The sequence below is a fragment of the Salmo salar genome, chromosome 02, assembly GCF_965601325.2.
Source record: "Salmo salar chromosome 02, fSalSal1, whole genome shotgun sequence".
NCBI classification, from domain to species: Eukaryota; Metazoa; Chordata; class Actinopteri; order Salmoniformes; family Salmonidae; genus Salmo; species Salmo salar.
In genome coordinates this window covers 62,723,621-62,743,859 of record NC_138292.1, presented here as the reverse complement: position 1 = coordinate 62,743,859, position 20,239 = coordinate 62,723,621, and the positions used below count along the sequence as shown (strand labels likewise).

The 20,239-nt window shown below is 43.0% G+C and overlaps 1 protein-coding gene across 3 annotated transcripts in view; it reads left to right on the top strand.

The window, feature by feature from the left end:
• The window catches only part of nt5c2b (5'-nucleotidase, cytosolic IIb), a 28,785-nt gene continuing 8,546 nt past the window's right edge, over positions 1–20,239 (top strand). Inside the window, exons 1-12 of one of the 3 annotated variants that reach the window (XM_014177833.3) lie at positions 1–230; positions 3,071–3,203; positions 11,637–11,710; positions 16,270–16,387; positions 16,712–16,807; positions 16,964–17,055; positions 17,269–17,326; positions 18,036–18,129; positions 18,412–18,465; positions 18,666–18,749; positions 19,105–19,146; positions 19,277–19,384. In XM_014177833.3, the coding sequence (XP_014033308.1) occupies positions 3,103–3,203; positions 11,637–11,710; positions 16,270–16,387; positions 16,712–16,807; positions 16,964–17,055; positions 17,269–17,326; positions 18,036–18,129; positions 18,412–18,465; positions 18,666–18,749; positions 19,105–19,146; positions 19,277–19,384 (921 nt within the window). In that variant the 5' untranslated portion in view covers positions 1–230; positions 3,071–3,102. Of the gene's footprint in view, positions 231–3,070; positions 3,204–10,905; positions 11,104–11,636; positions 11,711–16,269; positions 16,388–16,711; positions 16,808–16,963; positions 17,056–17,268; positions 17,327–18,035; positions 18,130–18,411; positions 18,466–18,665; positions 18,750–19,104; positions 19,147–19,276; positions 19,385–20,239 lie in introns of those variants that run through there. The other 2 variants (XM_014177845.3, XM_045707207.2) reach the window with 2 other exon arrangements.

Below are 20,239 nucleotides of genomic sequence, written 5' to 3'. Positions count from 1 at the left end.
GAAAAACGCCGCCCACTGCCTCGGTAACAATCCACTGTCAGTAGAGAGCTTTTCCAAGAAATTGCGAAAGAATCATATCTCCACGGACTGTGTATGCATAACGTATCTACTTGTTCTCCTGCGAGTGCATTTCAGATACTTTTTTCGATTTTGTTCCACGTTGATCGTGTATGAAGCGCATGCTCAGATTATCAAACGGTGCAGTTTTTGCTTTATCGAGGAATACAGAGGTGAGTGTATGTAAAATCGGTCACAGAACACCCGTTTTTGTTCTATTCTACTATAGACAGTCTGCCACTTTGGCTTTTCCGTGAAGGGGGAGCAGATGTGAATGGTTGTTTTGTAACCTGCTAGCTAGCTTAGCATAATGCTAATAAATGCGACAAAATAGTTAAATTGTGGCTTAGCTAACGTCCATTTTGTAAATTGCCTAACGTTAGTATTTAATGCTAAACTCCCTAATCAGCTGTTAGCTGACAAGGTAGCTATAACTAGCTACATTACTAGCTAACCCCCTTGGCGACCTGCAAGCAAAGAAAAGGTGATTAGACAGAGACCATTGTTTGCGCTGGCAAGATAAGCGCATAATGACAAGCCCTCTGCGAGCTGAGCCTATAATTAAAAGGAAGCTACAGTATATATTCAGGCTAACAATGAGCTAAACCTAGTTATTGAAGATGCAATATATAACTTTTTTTGGGCGACCCAACCAAATTCACATAGAAATACAGGTTATAGATCTTTCATTATTATTGAAAGCAAGTCTAAGAAGCTGTAGATCTGTTCTATGTGCGCTTTTCTATGCTTCCCGTTCTTAAGTTTCGGTTTTGTATACCAGCTTCAAACAGCTGAAAATAATATTTTTGTTTGTGGAAAATATATTAGATGGTACAATGATTCTTTACACAATGACTGGTTGTTTTGTCACAAACTGAACTCAGGTGAAATATTAGCAAGTGATTTATGCATATTGCACCTTTTTAAAGCACATACCTAGCTACTGAATTTAAAATGTGACCTAACTAACTTATCACTTTTTGTTGGCCTCAAAATTGCTGTTAGCTACCATGCTAGCTAGCGTAGCGCAGCTGATTATTGCTTGCTACTCAAATGGAGTAGTTACTGCTAGTTTACTTGACATTCTTTTTACCTTGTGTTGATTTGCCCATTCTTTTAGCAAACGTAAAAAGTAGTTAGTTGCTACATAACGTTAGCTATATTTGTTTAATCAAAAACATATCTGGCTTGGTGCATCATCAGCCAATCCGACATTGATTGGTCTGACAAGGCAGGTCCAGTGTTCCCTGTAGGACCTTGGACCAAGTCTGAACACTGTATACTTTTCTATTGAGGATAAACATATTAACTTGGTCTTTGATTGTATAGTCCATTACAAAATGTTAAATAAAGCTATACTCTACATTTCTTCACTGGTTTGTCAAGGAGCATAAGGCTGGAATAGGCTAACTTTTATCTATGCCAAAAATGCCAAGGGCTGTCCTTGGCCTCCTTAGAAAACTTGCTCAGTTGAGTAGTTCACACTGTGATGTCACTTTGCCTGAACCCAGTTTCAGAGCATCTCATCAAATGTCACTTTTCCCTAGCACAGCTGAGAGCGAGGAAACTCATGGTTGCTGGGGATAAGTCTTTCCCTCGCCCTTAGCCAGCAGATCTGACCCGCTTGCTTACAGCTGCACTAGGGTTGGACAGCATTCCTGTGTATATTAAGACACCGTGGAGCTGACGTGAGGTATTGCTCAGAAAACGTACCTCAATCCAAGGATGAGAAATGTGTTGTACTCTGAATTGTCCCAATATTCCAACTGTTACACCATGAGAAGATTGAACGAGTGCTCGTTTTTAGCAGTTGTTCAATCTTCTCGGTGTAACAGTTGGGATAATGGGACAATTCGAAGTGCAACACATTTCTCATACCTGGATAGAGGTACATTTCCCGAGCCTTAATATACAGGAATTCTGTACAACCCTAGTGCTGCTGTAAGCAAGGTCAGATCTGCTGGCTACCTCACCCTTCAACCCCTCAAGGTTTTCTCGCTTGTTTGTGTATTGTGTCATTTGTGAATTGTGTGACAAAGAAAAGCTGACCTCAGATTTTTCTCCTGCCCCCTTCCCTAGTCTCCTGGGAGATAGCGAAGGCAGTTAATGTTAAAAAAAAACCCTGCTCATTCTCTGGAGAGACGGCTAAAAACATACATCTTTCCCCTGAGAATGTTACGCTGCTAAACATTGAACAGATGTGCATGCTGGCACTGAAGGCTCTTTTCATTTCTGTTTATATCATAAAAAAATAAAAAAAATGTGTTACGCCTACCGTACAACCCAATTTCGTCTCACGTGTGCTGGGTTTAATCTAATCTACCCTAGCTCTTTGTCTCTCAAACTGAGTAGCCCAGGAGAAGTGACTTTCTTCCACCTCGGTGGCCGACCGTTTTTCATTAGCCACAGTCAGGATGAGGACAGTAATTAGTCTTACATTCGTCCCCTCTTCTTCTAACTCATTACCGAGTCTTGCACAGAAATGGCCTGCATAGTGTGAACATTGACAACACACGCTGTTCGATTTCTTTAGTAGTCAAGAGTGACTCAAACCAGGGATGCGTCCCAAGTGGCACCCTGTACACTATATATGGAATAGGGTGCCATTTGGTACACAGACTTGGCCTAGTGTATTTTAGGGATTTGTTAAGATTATTGTGGCTCTTTTGTTCTGTCATTGACAAAACAAACAGCTGGTGTGACTGGAGGACTAGGCTCTCCCCGCCCGGTGGCTCTCCCCACCCGGCGTCTCTCCCCGCCTTAGAACTTCAGAATTAGTCTAAATGCAGCCGGATTTCAGGCAGTGGCTTGCAATTGTGGCTCGTTCATACAGGTTCCACAGAGCTAGTGTAGTGAACTCTTTGAGAGTTCATACTCCTCCTGTTTGAAGATTTCAAAGATATTTGACGCTAAATAGATAAGCCTATATAATGTTCAGTTAGGCATATGCTCAAAGTGCAAGAAGAGGAAACTGCAGAATCATGTCAAAGTGAATTTCTCTTATTTTCTCTAGATTGACTTTCAGAGGATTTTAAAGCTATAAATATGACCACTTCATGGAGCGACAGACTGCAGAACTATGCAGACCTTCCAGCCAACATGGACGGGCTGGCCATGAAGAAGTACCGCAGAGAGGCTTACCATAGGTATGTATGGATGGACACTGTCAGTGACATATTAGTTACCACAGTTATGGATACTGTCAGGGGTGACATGTTCCCATAGGTATGTATGTATGTGTGTATGTACAGTACCAGTCAAAAGTTTGGACACACCTACTCATTCAAGGGTTTTTATTTATTTAGACTATTTTCTACATTGTAGAATAATAGTGAAAACATCAAAACTATGAAATAACACATGGAATCATGTAGTAACCAAAAAAGTGTTAAACACTCTTGGCATTCTCTCAACCAGCTTCACCTGGAATGCTTTTCCAACAGTCTTGAAGGAGTTCCCACATATGCTGAGCATTTGTTTGCTGCTTTTCCTTTACTCTGCGGTCCAACTCATCCTAAGCCATCTCAATTGGGTTGAGGTCAGGACATTTTGGAAGCCAGGTCATCAGATGCAGCACTCCATCACTCTCCTTCTTTGTCAAATTGCCCTTAGACAGCCTGGAGGTGTGTTGGGTCATTGTCCTGTTGAAAAACAAATTATAGACCCATTAAGCATAAACCAGATGGGATGGCGTATCGCTGCAGAATGCTGTGGTAGCCATGCTGGTTAAGTGTGCCTTGAATTCTAAATAAATCACTGACGGTGTCACCAGCAAAGCACCGCCACACCATCACTCCTCCTCCATGCTTCACAGTGGGAACCACACATCCAGAGATCATCCGTTCACTTACTCTGCGTCTCACAAAGACATGGCGGTTGGAACCAAAAATCTCTAATTTGGACTCATCAGACCAAAGGACAGATTTCCACCGGTCTAATGTCCATTGCTCGTGTTTCTTGGCCCAAGCAAGTCTCTTCTTATTATTGGTGTCCTTTAGTAGTGGTTTCTTTGCAGCAATTCGGCCATGAAGGCCTGATTCACATGGTCTCCTCTGAACAGTTGATGTTGAGATGTGTCTGTTACATGAACTCTGTGAAACATTTATTTGGGCTGCAATCTGATGCTGTTAACTCTAATGAACTTTTCCTCTGCAGCAGAGGTAACTATAGGTTTTATTTTCCTGTGGCAGTCCTCATGCGAGTCAGTTTCATCATAGCGCTTGATGGTTTTTGCGACTGCTCTTGACGAAACTTTCAGAGTTCTTGAAATTTTCCGCATTGACTGACCTTCATTTCTTAAAGTAATGATGAATTGTCATTTCTCACTGCTTATTTGAGCTGTTCTTGCCATAATATGGACTTTAGGGCTATCTTCTGTATACCACCCCTACCTTGTCACAACACAACTGATTGGCTCAAACACATTAAGAAGAAAATAAATTCCACAAATTAACTTTTAACAAGGCACACCTGTTAATTGAAATGCATTCCAGGTGACTACCTCATGAAGCTGGTTGAGAGAATGCCAAGAGTGTGCAAAGCTGTCATCAAGGCAAAGGGTGGCTACTTTGAAGACTCAAATATAAAATATATTTTGATTTGTTTAACACTTTATTTGGTTACTACATGATTCCACATGTGTTATTTCATAGTTTTAATGTCTTCACTATTATTCTACAATGTAGAAAATAGTAAACATAAAGGAATAACCCTTGAATGTGTATGTGTGTCTGAACTTTTTCCTGGTACTGTATGGATGGATGGACACTGGGAAGATAGCCTAGCGGTTAAGAGCTGTGGGCCAGGAACCGATAGGTTGTTGGTTCTGTTAGGGTTTGTTCCTTACGTCCTTCCTTGTCAATCATTGGTTCATTGGTGAAATTAGCATTATTACTATCTTTAATTAAATCATTCAAAATCCTTTATTAATGCAATTGCAGACAGAAGTTGACAAACAGGAACATAGCACACATGTTTCTGAGTAAGTTCTACATCAAACAAAAGATCTCAAGTTGTTTTATTAAACCGAAGTCCCGCTTTAGTGATGTCACTGACTACGTCATTACCTTTTTACTCCTGAGACCAAAACCCTGCATCCACAGCTATACAAACATAGTTTCAGTGTTTATCTAAAAGCTAGGCAATAAATGTCCCCTCCCCAAAGTTGATTTATTGTGGAATGTCTGAGTAGTCTCTTATCTCCCACACTCCCCTGCAGAGTTCTGTCTCAGTCACACATCTCTAAGAGGGGTCTTCTTTAGAAAGAGAGAGCAAACAACTGTGGAACAATTCTAAAACTACATAATGAATATATATATTGTTAATCTGTAGTCTAGGACCCTATAAATGTAAGGAGGGGGGGGGGGTCTTATAACCCCTCCCCTTCTATTAATAAAGCATAATAAATTATTCTAATACATCAAACATTTTGGTACAATCCTTTTCATGACCCCTAGGTGAACCCGACAGTTCGAGTCCCCAAGCCGACTAGGTGAAAAATCTGTCGATATGCCCTTGAGCAAGGCATGTAACCCTAATCGCGCCTGTAAGTCACTGTGGATAAGATCGTCTGCTAAATGACTAACATGTAAATGATGTACAATAAGATTCCGTTATATTAAGCTACTGTACTGTATGTAGCCAGGTATTGTGTGTCACTGTTTTCTTGAGTCATTAGTCTACTTCAGATAATTACAGCAGCAACATATGAAAGGACGCTATGATACTACTTGGTTGTAAATGTGTTTACCCAACCCTCTCTTTGTAAATGTCTTTCAACATGGGGTAAACACATTTCCACTTAGCCTAATTCTCTGTTCACACCTTCATAACCACTCAGTATGTCTTGTAAATTGCTGTGGATTTGAATGTGGTGTAGTTGTAGGTTATTCTTTGGTCAAATAGCTTGCCGACAACCTGTCAGCAATGTAGAGTATATTACAGAGTCGGTGTGTACTAGTTTGTTCTACACCTGTTCAGTTCTGAAGTCTCTGTGGATTTAATCTAACACTTCCTGTCTGAAGCGTCTTCCTCAGAACTTCATGACCGTTATACCAACATCCTGTTCAATTGAAACATGTATTTTCTCAATACTGACATTATTTGTGATGTTTGTGTGTGAGTTAGAGGAGGGCGAAATGGGAAAAAAAATCCATATTGCGATAAATTGCCTGAATTTAGGCGAGAACGATAAGTTTACAACAATGTGCACCACAGGCTTTAAAAATGATCCTTTAACCTACTGCTACTAGTTTGATGGTTGTAGCCATCAATTGTCCCATTAACAAACATCCATATTATATTAGCAAACTTATTTCATTTGAAACTTGACATTTCTCTACTATAGGCTACTTATCGTAATGAAAGACATCAGCAAAATGTCTGTTGATCATTTTCGGTTTATCATCCCAGCTCTAGTGTGTGTGTGTGTGTGTGTGTGTGTGTGGTCCTACACTAGCTGCCTGCAGCGGTCAAATATCCTCTCTATGTCCTAACTCGATAAACTAGTCCTCTAATTCGTTAAATATAGGCTAAAGTGGTGCCCAGTCGTAAAATAGGTCACAATGTTTTGGCAGTCACTTACTTTTGTAATTGAAAATGGGGACCCTAAAATAGAAGAGCCCTAAATGCATTTTATCTCATGACAGGAAAGAAGCCTTTGGCCATGCATGCTGGTTAGCGGGCCTTAATGGTAGGCAATGGCAGTGGGCAGGAATGCCGGCTCCACGTGAGGGAGTTAAACAGCCGCTTGTGCAACGTTTAACTTCACCAAAGAGACGTGTGTGTGTGTGTGTGTGTGTGCGCGTGCGGGTTAATTGCAGTTATTTCATACGGTTACATAACCTGTGGACATTACAGCGGCACTAAAGCTGTCACTTTTCTGTCATTGTTAGGTCTATCTGCGTTCACTGGCATCTGTCAGGAAGTCTGTAAGCGAAGCCCCTCGCAACAACAGAATTGAACTGTTACTACCTGGTTGTTTTGAGAGGGGTTGTTAGATGTACATAAATGTATCAACACTTTTTTGTTGTTGAGATGTCGGGTTTAGTTTAACAAGCTTTGCAGATTCAAAAACATCAGCAACCTTTACAGAAAGAATATCTTTGCTGAAAGGCTGATGAAACCATACAATGAAACGATCCACTCAGTCAGTAAGGCGAACACCATTTGTTAGTCTCGCAGAGAAGGGTCTGTTAGACTTAGATACTCTTTCACGGTAGGTTCAATGTACTGTTTCCATAAGATAAGGGTACTGGTGGAACACAAGTCTGCCTGATTGTCACACGCTGTGGTCTGCCTAAGCTAGGGATTCACTGTTAAGACTACGTAGAAATAGAATCACTGTGCTCTGAGGGGCTTTACCCGTTCTAGTAAATCTATTTCTACGTCGCCTGCACCTGAAAGTGAGTCCCTCAGTCAGACCACAGTGGTGACAATCAGGTAATGGTAGGCTGGTACGGGAGGCCGGCCCACACATTGTCTATTTGAGGCCCAGTCATCAGGCCAAAATGGGCTGTCCCCCACCGTCACTCTTTGTCAATAGTAGGGAGAAGAGTACTCGCACACTTGGGCAACATTTATGACTCCCACTCACCTCAGTGCTAATAGCCCCAGAACATCTTGGTCTATTTGCAGAAGGAGGGCCTGAACTGTACACCTACAGTTTGACCGTTTAACCTGTTCATAGGGGGGACTGTAACAAGGAGAACTCCAGTAATCTACCCATTACTTCAAGACCCCGCTTTGTACTCAATCCCGAGAATACAGTAGGTCCTTCTTAGGCCTACTCACATTCCAGACGATTGTTATCAGTTAGCCTAGAGAGACCTCAGTTGTAAGCTACAGCTTAGTGTCAGTAGCAGGTCTACCTCACATCCAGTGCACTGACATTGTAATTGTATCATCCACATTAGGGATTGTGAGCATCAGGTAATTGGCTATTTCTGATGAAATTCTTCTGAGTTAAAGCAGTGAATGGTGTTACATTCTCCTTATTCCTGATGGAAAGCATAGCCCCTATTCACAAACCGTCTCAGAGTAGGAGCGCAGGTCTAGGATCAGGTCCCTCTGGTCCATACAATCACATTCATTATCATCTAAAAGGCTAGTACACTACGACTCTTTGCGAATCCAGTGGCTTAAGGCCTGGGAGGCACTGAGTTTGTTGCTGTTTCCACCTGATGGATTGTTCTGGATGTCTTTGAGGGCTAGAGCAAACAACAACTCCCTCCAACCAACAACACTAGTGACAAACGGGCACCACAAACAACAACAATAACAGAGAATGATGCAGAATGGCAACAATAATTTTTGCAACAAGTCAGAAATTGAATGGCAAGGAAGCAAAGAGAGTGGGCTCTTTTGTTTCTGGGCTGGAGTTGGAATAACATTATGTAAGCGGGCTAGGTCAGAGCCCAGGCTAGTACACTTTTAGTCACGACACAGAATGCATCGTATGTCTGCCGTCGGGCTTAACTCGCAATGGAAGCTGGTTCAGTATGGAGCTGCAGCAAGGTAATGACAAAATATTGGATCATTTATGAATGTATTATGGTCTATTTCCTAGGTCCGTGACGATACCAGGATCATAATAGCTGTGTTCAAATACCCATACTGTACACTACATACTTAATGAATGTATATACTATTAGTTAATTTTAGTATACTGTAAAATAACTGTATCCTTTCAGTTGAGTGTACTAGTGCTTTGCCTGTCTACCGGAAGTTGATGCTGTTGCTATGCAACCTCTTGCTAGCTTGTTAGCATAACAAATGACTACCTAGACCTTTTACGATTTCGGGTGTGTTCATAATTTCAATCTGGAGCGTTTGTAAATTCAGAGCGTTTTGCTCTTGGAGCGTTCAGAGCGCACACACTGGACTCTCTGGTCGAGGAGTAGGGTTGATCTGAGCGTTCTGACCTCACAACGGCAGTCAAGCACCCACGCTAACTGGCTAACGTTGGCTAGCTTGTTAGCTACTTCCAGACACAATTGAGAGAACACCTCTCTGACCATTTTACTTGCTCTAGCAGAGCTGGTTATCCAGAGCATTGGTGACTGTAACTGTGCTGCTGGCAACATTTTAATTACGCTTTTTTTAGCCAACGTTTGAGACCGGCCATATTCAATGGGTATTGATCGTTCATAAATTCATCAGTTATTCTGCGCTCTGGCACACTCAGACGCGAGTGCTCTGAAATCAGAGTAGATAGACAGAATTAGCAATGCCCATAGAGAATGAACAATGACTAAACCACGTAGATAAGAATGACGTGAATAATCATGTCAATAAACACTGGGTAGTTAGTTATGTAGCATATAGTTAATATACTGCCTGGCAAGTTCGATATGTTAGTAGCCAACTAACTTTAGGACGGTAGCTAGCTTACATACATGGGGCGGCAGGTAACCTAGTGGTTAGAGCGTTGGACTAGTAACTGAAAGGATGCAAGATCAAATCCCTGAGCTGACAAGGTAAAAATCTGTTGTTCTGCCCCTGAACAAGGCAGTTAACCCACTGTTCCTAGGCCGTCATTGAAAATAAGAATTTGTTCTTAACTGACTTGCCTAGTTAAATAAAGGTAAATAAAATAATAAATTCCATACTGCTGTAATATGCTATGCGGTTCGTAAGGTTAGCTAACTAATTGTCAGCCAACATAACGTGTAATGTAAGTTATTTGAAAAGTCATTACTTTATTACATTGCTGAACATTTTCTTAACATTTGTCTTAATTAGTTAAAGCAATGAATTTGTATCCTTTCTCGTTGGACTTTAGCTGCATATTTTCCGCCATTTTCTTCAAATCTGAAAACGTTGTGAAGCCACGCCCATTTTGCATTATGGGCCCTAAAAACACGGAAATTGTGTCCACTTGCTTGTATACTTCGTATTTTGGCGAATTTAGTATGACATCCGGAACTTTGGCATACTAACTATTTCCATACTATGACCAATAAGCATACTACATACTCAATTTAAGTCACAAATAGTACATTAGTGTGGTTGTATGAGTATTCGATCATAGTGAATATGTTTTCCATGGTAAAAATGGAAACACAAAGTAGACAATTCTTTGCTCCTTTAAAAACCTGCTGTATTTAAGATATTGTGTTCTATAGCTTGGAAAATATATAAATGTGACTCGATGACAACATAATGATGTTTGTTTCCAACATTAGGACTTTTTTTGTAAAGACGTTAAATCCGTTTTAATTTTTTTTGCCATTATATTAACGAGTATCGCGATACTGGTATCGTCCCGGTTCTTCTATTTCCCTGAATAGGAAAAGGGTAGTGTTAGGGTAGTGTGGAAATGAGGATTGTGTCATAGATGTTGATTGATTGTTTCGGAGCAAAGAAAAACCGGTTTGTGGAATGCATGTCAACATGTTTACAATCTCATTAGTAACAGATATGTAGTTGTTGAACTGGATTTACTAGTTGTATGAAATATAAAAAAATGGCTAGATTAATTACATTGATTTGTGTGTGAAAACATCAAGAGACCTTTTTTGAATACCAACATATTTATGAAAAAATGGCGCAATTCTATGTGTAGCCTAATCTTTTTTATACAAGTTACTTTGCAGTATAAGTTATTTTGTGGTAGTTTGTTCAAAAGCTGTAGGTAGCAGGCTACGCTGAGCTAACACAGTAAAGCCTAGAACCAGAGGAACAGAGATGACTGGAGCTGCCTGGACTGGAGCTGCCTGGACTGGAGCTGCCTGGACAGGAGCTGCCTGGACTGGAGCTGCCTGCCACTGGAGCTGCCTGCCACTGGAGCTGCCTGCCACTGGAGCTGCCTGGACTGGAGCTGCCTGGACTGGCCTGCCACTGGAGCTGCCTGGCCTGGCCTGCCACTGGAGCTGCCTGGCCTGGCCTGCCACTGGAGCTGGCTGGATCAGAAAGTGTCAGGCAGGATATGCCAACAATGCCGACCACTCCGGCCATGCCGGAGATTTAACACCGGGAACAGCTGAGCTAGTCGAGCTGCCACCGTAAACATGCTGTCTATGCAGAATGGAGAGTCATGTTCATTAGGTACCAAACAGACTGAAATAGGGATGGAACTTGTCCAATAAGAAACGCTCATTTTGTTGTCCATTGCTAAATGTTTTGCTATAGTGTGCACTTGTGAACCTACCCTGTAGGAAGCAATGCACTGTCTAAGGGCTAATAATGCATTTTAAAAGATTAAAAAGCTCAGACACCGAGTCTAGCTGTCTAACACTCAAATTCCTATGTTTTTAAGACCTGTAGGAACGCGCCTTGTAAGACTAGAGAAAATAGGAGCTTACTGACTTCATTATCTGTGCCAGATTGTTTCTAATATCTGTTTTGAGGCCATGCATATCAATTGTAGATGTTTGTTTGGCTATATTTCAAAATGAGAACCACGTTAGCCATCACTAGATGGCTAACATATGATTTAATCCCAAAAATACCTCTGCTCATTCTTCTTCTGTGAGAGGCAATTTATCCTAATGTTCTCCTTGCACACAGACAGTACTCTCTTGTATGTCTCTCAAAATCACTCTTCTGATTCTATCCTTCTCGGTTTCCTCCCTTTTTAGAGTTTTTGTAAACAGAAGCTTGGCCATGGAGAAGATTAAATGCTTTGGCTTCGATATGGATTACACTCTAGCCGGTAAGTGCGCTACAGTCGCTGCCCTGGCCGTCAACACTTCTTTACAGTGTGTGTGTGTGTGGGCGCCCTCAGCCCACCGTCACTACTTTACAATGTAGACTCAACTCTAGTTTGGTTGGCATAGCAACTAGTCGTCGGCCATATTGATTTCTCCTTCAGTGTTTGTTGACAAAGTACACTGGGTCAGAACAGGGGCTCACGTGTCATTCGATAAGCCCAGACCAGACTCACTGGGGCCTAGGGGGACTAGGGGTGATGGGTAGAAGGACAGGGGAGGTGTAGGTGTCTTGGGGTACAGCGGTGATGGAAAAAGGTGATGAGTTCTTCAGAAGGATACTGTAACGGAGGAAAACGCGTGAACTGAATCTGTAATCCGATTTAGATGTATTGTTTTTAGCCTCTTCTGTCATTGGAATTTGCAAACAACAAAACTCTTTGACCTCAAGTGATTGGCTAAGACTCTCCTCACTTTCTATATATTAACACTAGTACAGTTTCTCTGTATTTGACTAAGCAATAGTAAAAGAAGTAGCAGTCATTTAAAAAAAATAGTTTTCTAAGTGACAATAGGTTGTCTGTAATCCATTGACCTGACCGTCAACCACAATTAGGGGACATCTCTTGACACAATGTCTAAATGATGGCGTTGACATGAGTCCGTGCCCGATTGTAACCGCAAGGCGCACCAGAACCCTAGATGAGGTTCTCCCCAGTGACCGGCAGGAGGCTGAGGTGTCGCGCTCTGGCCAGGGAGGCCACAGCCCGTTCCTGCGGTCGCAACTCGAGCCCTTGAGTGAAGCGATACGATAGCCCTGGCATCTTGTAAACATCATCACTTGGTTATGGACCGTCCTATATAAAGAGGCTACATGTCAACAGTTGAGCGTCCGTAAAATCTGCCCTCAGATGATGGAAATGGGATATGGGCCGTGTGTTTGCGGGTACAAGCGATCCCCTTTCCCTAGGGATGACCCCCCTCCTCAAAGTCTCACACACACACTGTATTTATAGATGAATTACCAACCCTCCACTTAGCTGAGTCACTGAAGCACGTTTAGCTAGCTAGGTAGCGTCTTGACCAATGTTGATAGGACTTTACGCCTCAGGAGTCAGACCCCTCACTGGGACGACTTCTCACGGCAGCAGCTAGGCTACACATTGGTTTCTCTTTCTAGTGAGGATTTAAAAAGAGGGCCGTTAGGAGTTGTCCACAATTGTTCTCATACAACATGGTTAAATGTACATCAAATCCTCTGACCGTAAATAGACCATAACCAGACAGTGGTCCTATACGTTCATATTAGGATCAAGATATCTGGCAAATGTTGAACCATGTTCCTCTAGGATAGGCCTTCTGTCAATAGCTTTGTGTCACACAGAGGAGATCACATGTCCTCCAGTCTATCCATGTCAATGCGATAAAGTATTTCCATATCAAGATCACGGTGCCTGACAAAAGAAAAGGGCATTAGTTGAACCATGCCCTTCTATGATAGGTCATACGTCATTAACTGTGGTTTTATATCAAAGGTCGTGAAATCATCCACTGATGACAGCTCTGGGTGGCCTAACACTGTCCCTGCCCACTCGCCTCTAGCAAATTACCGTGGTAACAAGATACCCCCGGCAACGCTGGCTGACACATCTGTCCTCGACGACTCGCTGTTCTGGAAACACAACATAGAGAGGCTTCACTGTACTGTAGTTCAAATGACACACGCACTGTTCTGAAAACAACCCAGTGAGAGACTCCACTGTTCTGAGAAGCTCAAATGACACTGGAGCCACACTGTCGACCTGTTAGTTCTATGGGGCACGGGATTATTTTTCACTGTTCTACTGTAGCATGGTGATTAGCCTGAAAGCCATTCGTTTTGGAATAAGCTAGACTATGCTATGCTAACTCTTAGCCTTTTTGCAGAGCCCAAGCTACTAACAATACTCATGTTAATTTATGTTATTTTGACAAGGTGTTGCTGTCTAATAAAGATACCGCTGTCTGAGTGACAGTGATGTCTGGACCCACCTCCGATACAGCTAGATAATTACTTAGGCCTATAATTAGCTACCAGGAAGTTGTGCAGAAGACACTTCATATGTCATAAGCTATGGCTACGATCCATATGGCACCCTATTCCCAATACAGTACACTTCTTTTGACCTGCCATAGGGCTCTGGCCAAAATTAGTTCACTATATTGGGAATAGGGTGCTATTTGGGATGAAGGCTGTTTATGTATCTGTATATAGCACAGTCTCGTCCAATAGGTTTACAGGTCTACGACCATGTTTTAGTTAAAGGGTAAAGTTGTTTACCCTTAGGTGAGGGGTATAGCTTACATTTGAAGGGCTGTAAATTCTAGCCTGGTCACTCACACTCTCTCTCTCACTCTCACTCTCACACACACACACACAGCTTAAGGGGAGTATAATTATCTGTCAACGACTGCATCAGGAGAGGAGGATTTAAAGGATCCCCAAGCTTAGTGTGTGTTTGTGTTACCAGGCTATAATTTACTACTTTCCAGTGTCACTTTGGTCCCAAATGTAAGGTATACCCCTCACCTATGAGTAAACAAATCAACTATTTCAACTTTAACATGGTCACAGACCAGTAAATCTAATGGACTAGACCAGGGATGGGCCACCGAACAATTTCACCACCCCCCCTACTCTCAGCATACTGTTGAGAGTTAGAATAATAGAACACACAAGGTGCAATTTTGAAATGTCAGGGATTTTTTTATTTTTTATTGGTAAATTAGTCTAACGTCCACCTATTTAAACTTGTAGTAACCATGGCCAAATTACCGACCGGGGTGGGGCCAGTTACCATATTAAAAACTGCAAACTTTACTGTTCACCCCATGGCAAAATGTGTAGAACTGCAGGAAAGGACCTTTTTTTTTAAACGTACTTTTTTATTTTCGCTGTCATGAGGGGGGGGGGTCGCTGAAATGTTTTGCTCGCAAGGTGGGGGTGTGGGTATGCAGACCCACTGCAACCCCTCATGAGTTCCGTTTTTTTTGTGACCCCCCCCCCACTCCCATCAAAGTTGCCTATCCCTGGACTAGACTGTGTTATATATACAGACACAAATAGGCTGTGTTTCCACGCCTGTGTGTATTTAAGCTAAAGCTGTCTGAAGGTCACAGCAGGGGACAGTGCAGAGAGAGAACTCTGCTCATCGCCGGGTAACCAAAGAGAGAGCTGATCGGGAAGGTGACGGAGGGGAAAATACTCTTAAAATAGGTTTCTTTGTAACAGCCACAGAGCTTAGGGAAATGGAGGCAGGGATGAGGAGGGAGGAGAGGAAAGGTGGGAGGGGCTATTTGTATGGAGGAGTCTGGCCCAGGACTGTGCGACTCTTCGAGGCTGCAGCACTGGGCATGATGCCCACCACTCCTCTGCTTCGCTAGCTAGCCAGGGACACTGGAACACCACAGGGGATTTGAACTCACCAGAGAGAGAGAGAGAACGCACAATTGGGCTAAGAAGCAAACACACAAATGGGTAAATGTGCACGCACACACACATTACACCAAGATGGGTATTCACACTCCTCTTTCTCTGTCTGTGTGCACGTGCTAACTCAGTAAGACGCCTATTCCTTCCACGTTTGGGGTCTCAGCGCTAGCTAGCCTATCCCCACATCGTCCTTCCTGCTCCCTCTTAAGCATCAGCCAAGTCCTCCCCTCCTGCAGCCTGACTGGACCTAATGTGGAAAAACAGCCTTTATATTAATACCATCTGACAGAACCTTCTTCCAATGTCAGTTAGCATTCTAATCGGCTGATAGGCCCCTCTGGCCCAGGCCTGGACATTGTATCCCTCTCTACTTTTCCCCTTCATCCATGGCTTGGCTCGCCAGGCCTGGGGGTGTGTTCATTAGGCACCAAACGGCGGAAAACAGACTGAAACAGGGAGGGACTAAATGGACCTGCCCAATAAGAAAGGCTTATCCTTTTCCGTTGCAAAACCTTGTAAACTGTTTTCTGTCACGTGCCCTAATGAACAGGGCCCTGGAGATGCCTGGTTGTTTGGTGTCTGAATGTCATCGTCTCCACGGGCCTCATTAGTATCAGAGTCCAGAGCTGAGCTATGGATCCTGTTTCTCCACGGATTAGATCCTAGGATATTCAGGCCGCTGTGCCCGGGTGTGTGCCCGGGTGTGTGCCCGGATGCACTTTAGGGGGAGAGGGGCTAGGCTATGTTATTACCAACAGTATCTTGGTTACCCTGACGGTTAGTTCTTTTTAAAAGACCTGTTTCATGTTGCATCACCGCCATGTTGCCATGGCTTACGTGCTGTTATCTAGTGGAGGTGAATGGGTCCACACTGGCTGGTTCTGGATAAATTGGAGGCTGCTAGTTACAGAGTAGTCCGTTCGCCAACAGGCAATTAGACTTGACTTCCTCCTACGTCCTTTTCCTAAATGTATGGGGTCAGTGTAATTACGTCACTGTATAGGCTTCGTGGAGTGCTGCTGTGTGACTCTGTGTAGTCTACACCGGCTTGTGTTAAATGCTAACGTCTGTCTGTCTGTTTCTATTCTCCAGTGTACAAGTCTCCAGAGTACGAGTCTCTGGGCTTTGAGCTGACCGTGGAGCGCCTGGTCCACATCGGTTACCCCCAGGAGCTGCTCAGCTTCGTCTACGACCCCGCCTTCCCCACCAGGTGACCACCAATCACATCATACCGTTAATGTTGTTGCCATGGTGATGGCGTTATACTGCTCTATTTATTTTTTGACTGGAAAACGCTTTGATGTCAACGGGGCACCAGCTGTACTTTATTACCAGGTACCTATTACCTATCACATCATGGTTGCCATGGTGAGGACGTTTTAATGCTATTTTTTGTACCTGGATACGTGGGTTTCTAATTTGGTCCTGGTTGTAGCAAGGTAGATTTTCTGATGGGCTTTTAAAGATCATGTATAAACCATTTCTAGACGTATTCGAACTGATTGAATGATGTTGTTTCTCTGTGTTTCTTCAGAGGCCTGGTGTTTGACACCATGTATGGGAACCTGTTGAAGGTGGACGCGTACGGCAACATCCTGGTCTGTGTCCACGGCTTCAATTTCCTACGAGGGTAAATGGTGAACCCAACACTCTCCTAACCTTCTCGCAACATCCTCCCTACGTCCCCTCTCCCCAGATCATTGAGCGGGTTTGAAGGTTAGATCCCGGTCTACCTGCCAAGAAATTCTCCTGACGTTGCATTTTCTCTTTCTCTTCTCTCCCCCAGACCTGAAATACGGGAGCTATACCCGAACAAGTTCATCCAACGTGACGATACTGAACGTTTCTATATCCTCAACACTCTCTTCAACTTGCCAGGTAGAAGGAGGAGAGATTCTGTCCATGCCAGAGCCATTCAATTATTTAAAAATGTGTTTATCTCCATCTAGATTCAACTGTCATTCATAAGAGGGACAAGTCCAGACATGCCCTCCGTTTTGTCTGAGCACAGTTTGGGGCAAGGCCATGGAGTTCAACTCAACTTTATTGACACTCGATTGATTTTACAGTACAGTTTCCCTCTCTCTCCAGAGACCTACCTCTTTGCCTGCCTTGTGGACTTCTTCTCAAACTGTGACAGATATGCAAGGTAAGGAATCCCTAGTCACGCTACCAACCTTATTTTTCTTGTATGCTATATACAAGTAATTCCTGGATATGACATGGCAACATTGATAAGCCAATTAGACAACATGACAACAGGGTAGGTCCATATCTCCAATAAAAATCCTCCAATAAGGAAATACTTTAGCCCTAATCCTGTTAAGCCTGTGGTTGAGTAATAGGACCACCCTTTTATTGTGTCATAAACAAGATACTTTATTAGGATTACTCAGCTATCTGAATGATTATTGGTCTTCGATACTAATCATTCCACCAATGCATGCAGTAACTTAATTCCATATTTTCAGATTTCATTACTTTTATTATTGAAATTATTCTGTAATGACTAATCATCTAGCGTGATGTAATATCATGTCTATCGTCTCGATATAATTATACAATCATTTGTTAGCGGTAGTTTCAACGAATTCTTTGTGTGATGATGTGTGATCTGCAATGGAATGGCTGCATGTCTTCTCCTCTGAAACGAGTTGTTGGTCTTTTAGGGGGAGATTGCTTTCCTGTTTGGCTGGAAACCACCTCAAACAAGGGAAGACTATCCCATTTAAAAGCAAAACAAAAACAAAACAAAAAACGTAGTGAAAATGGCTACTAGCATTTAAAAGCAACGCTCTCTGTCTGGCCTTGGCCTGTCCACTGGCTCTGTGTGTCCCTCTCCTCCCCCCTTACCTCAGCTGTGAGACTGGCTTTAAAGATGGCGACCTCTTCATGTCCTTCAAGAGCATGTTCCAAGACATCCGCGACGCCGTCGACTGGGTCCACTTCAAGGTAGCGTGACGAGGAAGTCTATAACAATGCAATCATTTGTTCACTTCAATTCACTTTACTTCCATTTCAAGGTATTATATGGGGCTAAGCGCCCAATGATTATCTTTATCTTGAAGCAATCATTTACTGTTTATCGTAGTGCTAATGGTATGTACCCTGAAAATGATTCACATGGTTTACAGTGAGTGTCATCATAAAGAAGACATTTTGTATGATATATAGATGCATGCTTGTTATTTTTCTATGTATTTCAACCCATTTACCTGTAGTCCTGTCTTCCAGGGCACCCTGAAGGAAAAGACAGTAGAGAACCTTGAAAAGTACGTAGTGAGAGACGTAAGTACACACATTAACATTTTATCAGCCCCTTTACCGCTCGACTTGTGTCGTATTTCTATGGGAAAACACTGACACGACGACTCCAAAACCTGATGAGTAGTTAACATTTACTTTACGTCTCTGTCTGTATGCCTGTACGAACACACTGTATATGATAATGGCTTTGTAATATTTAGTGTTCTCTCTCTCTCATGAAGGCAAAGCTGCCTCTCCTGCTGAGTAGAATGAATGAAGTAGCCAAGGTGTTCCTGGCCACCAACAGTGACTACAAATACACACACGTGAGTACACAGTACTGACCAAGCTAAGTGCCCTGGTCCACTGTTTACACACACACATACACAGGGGAATGGACGCTTCACATGCACAGTACACAGTAACAGACATCCTTCAGAGTCCAAAACAATAGGTAAGTCCCGCCTTGTTAAACGTCCATGCAAAACAACGTTTAATATGCAAAGCAAACGTACACACAGCTTCACAAAACATGTCCTGGCAAACTGTCCCGTTTGCATCTGAAACCGGGGTGACGTGTTCGCGTACTGAACTGGGGCGTGTAGCTGCGGTATCTGTCCCAGTCACAAAGACATTTTAACGAGATGACTAATAGACTCATTATGTTTCATTTTCTCACAGAAGATCATGACATACCTGTTTGACTTCCCCCACGGCCCAAAGGTAAGAGAATCGTATCAACGTTCGCACACGGCATTCTCCCTCAGACATGAAATCTTGTTAACTTACGTAGACGCGTGTAGTTAACTATAGTCGGCACGCGTTGACCAGAATCTGTGTGTGGTTGTTGCAGCACGGGACGTCCCACCGGCCGTGGCAGTCCTACTTTGACCTGATTCTGGTGGACGCCAGGAAGCCTCTGTTCTTTGGAGAGGGAACGGTGCTCAGACAAGTCGACACGGTGAGTAATTGCACCATCATACCTCTACACTCACGTAGATGGAGAACGGGTTCTGTCAGAACACCGTGCCAAGACTTTTGAGTGTGGTAGCCTGATAGCTAATTGGTCACACAATGTGAAGTACAACTTGTAAAGAATTATAATTTGAGCAAGTTGAGGTGACTAATCTGCTTGGAGTAACCCTGGATTGTAAACTCATGGTCAAAACATATTGATTCAACAGTAGCTAAGATGAGAAGTCTCTCCACAATAAAGCGCTGCTCTGCACTCTTAACAGCACTATCAACAAGGCAGGTCCTACAGGCCCTAGTTTTGTCGCACCTGGACTACTGTTCAGTCATGTGGTCAGGTGCCACAAAGAGGGACTTAGGAAAATTGCAATTGACTCAGAACAGGGCAGCACGGTTGGCCCTTGGATGTACACAGAGAGCTAACATTAATAATACGCATGTCAATCTCTCCTGGCTCAAAGGGGAGGAGAGATTGACTTCATCACTACTTGTACTTTGGCACACAGCTCGGACACCCATGCATACCCCACAAGACATGACACCAGAGGTCTCTTCACAGTCCAGAACAGACTATGGGAGGGGCACAGTACTGCATAGAGCCATGACTACATGGAACTCTATTCCACATCAAGTAACTGATGCAAGCGGTAAAATTAGATACAAATAAATACATTTTAAAACGGATAAATACACGTTATGGAACAGCGGGGACTGTGAAGCAACACAAACATAGGCACAGACACATGCATACACACACTCGATGATAACATGGCACTACACACACACACACACACACACACACACACACACACACACACACACGTTCACATGGATTTATTACTGT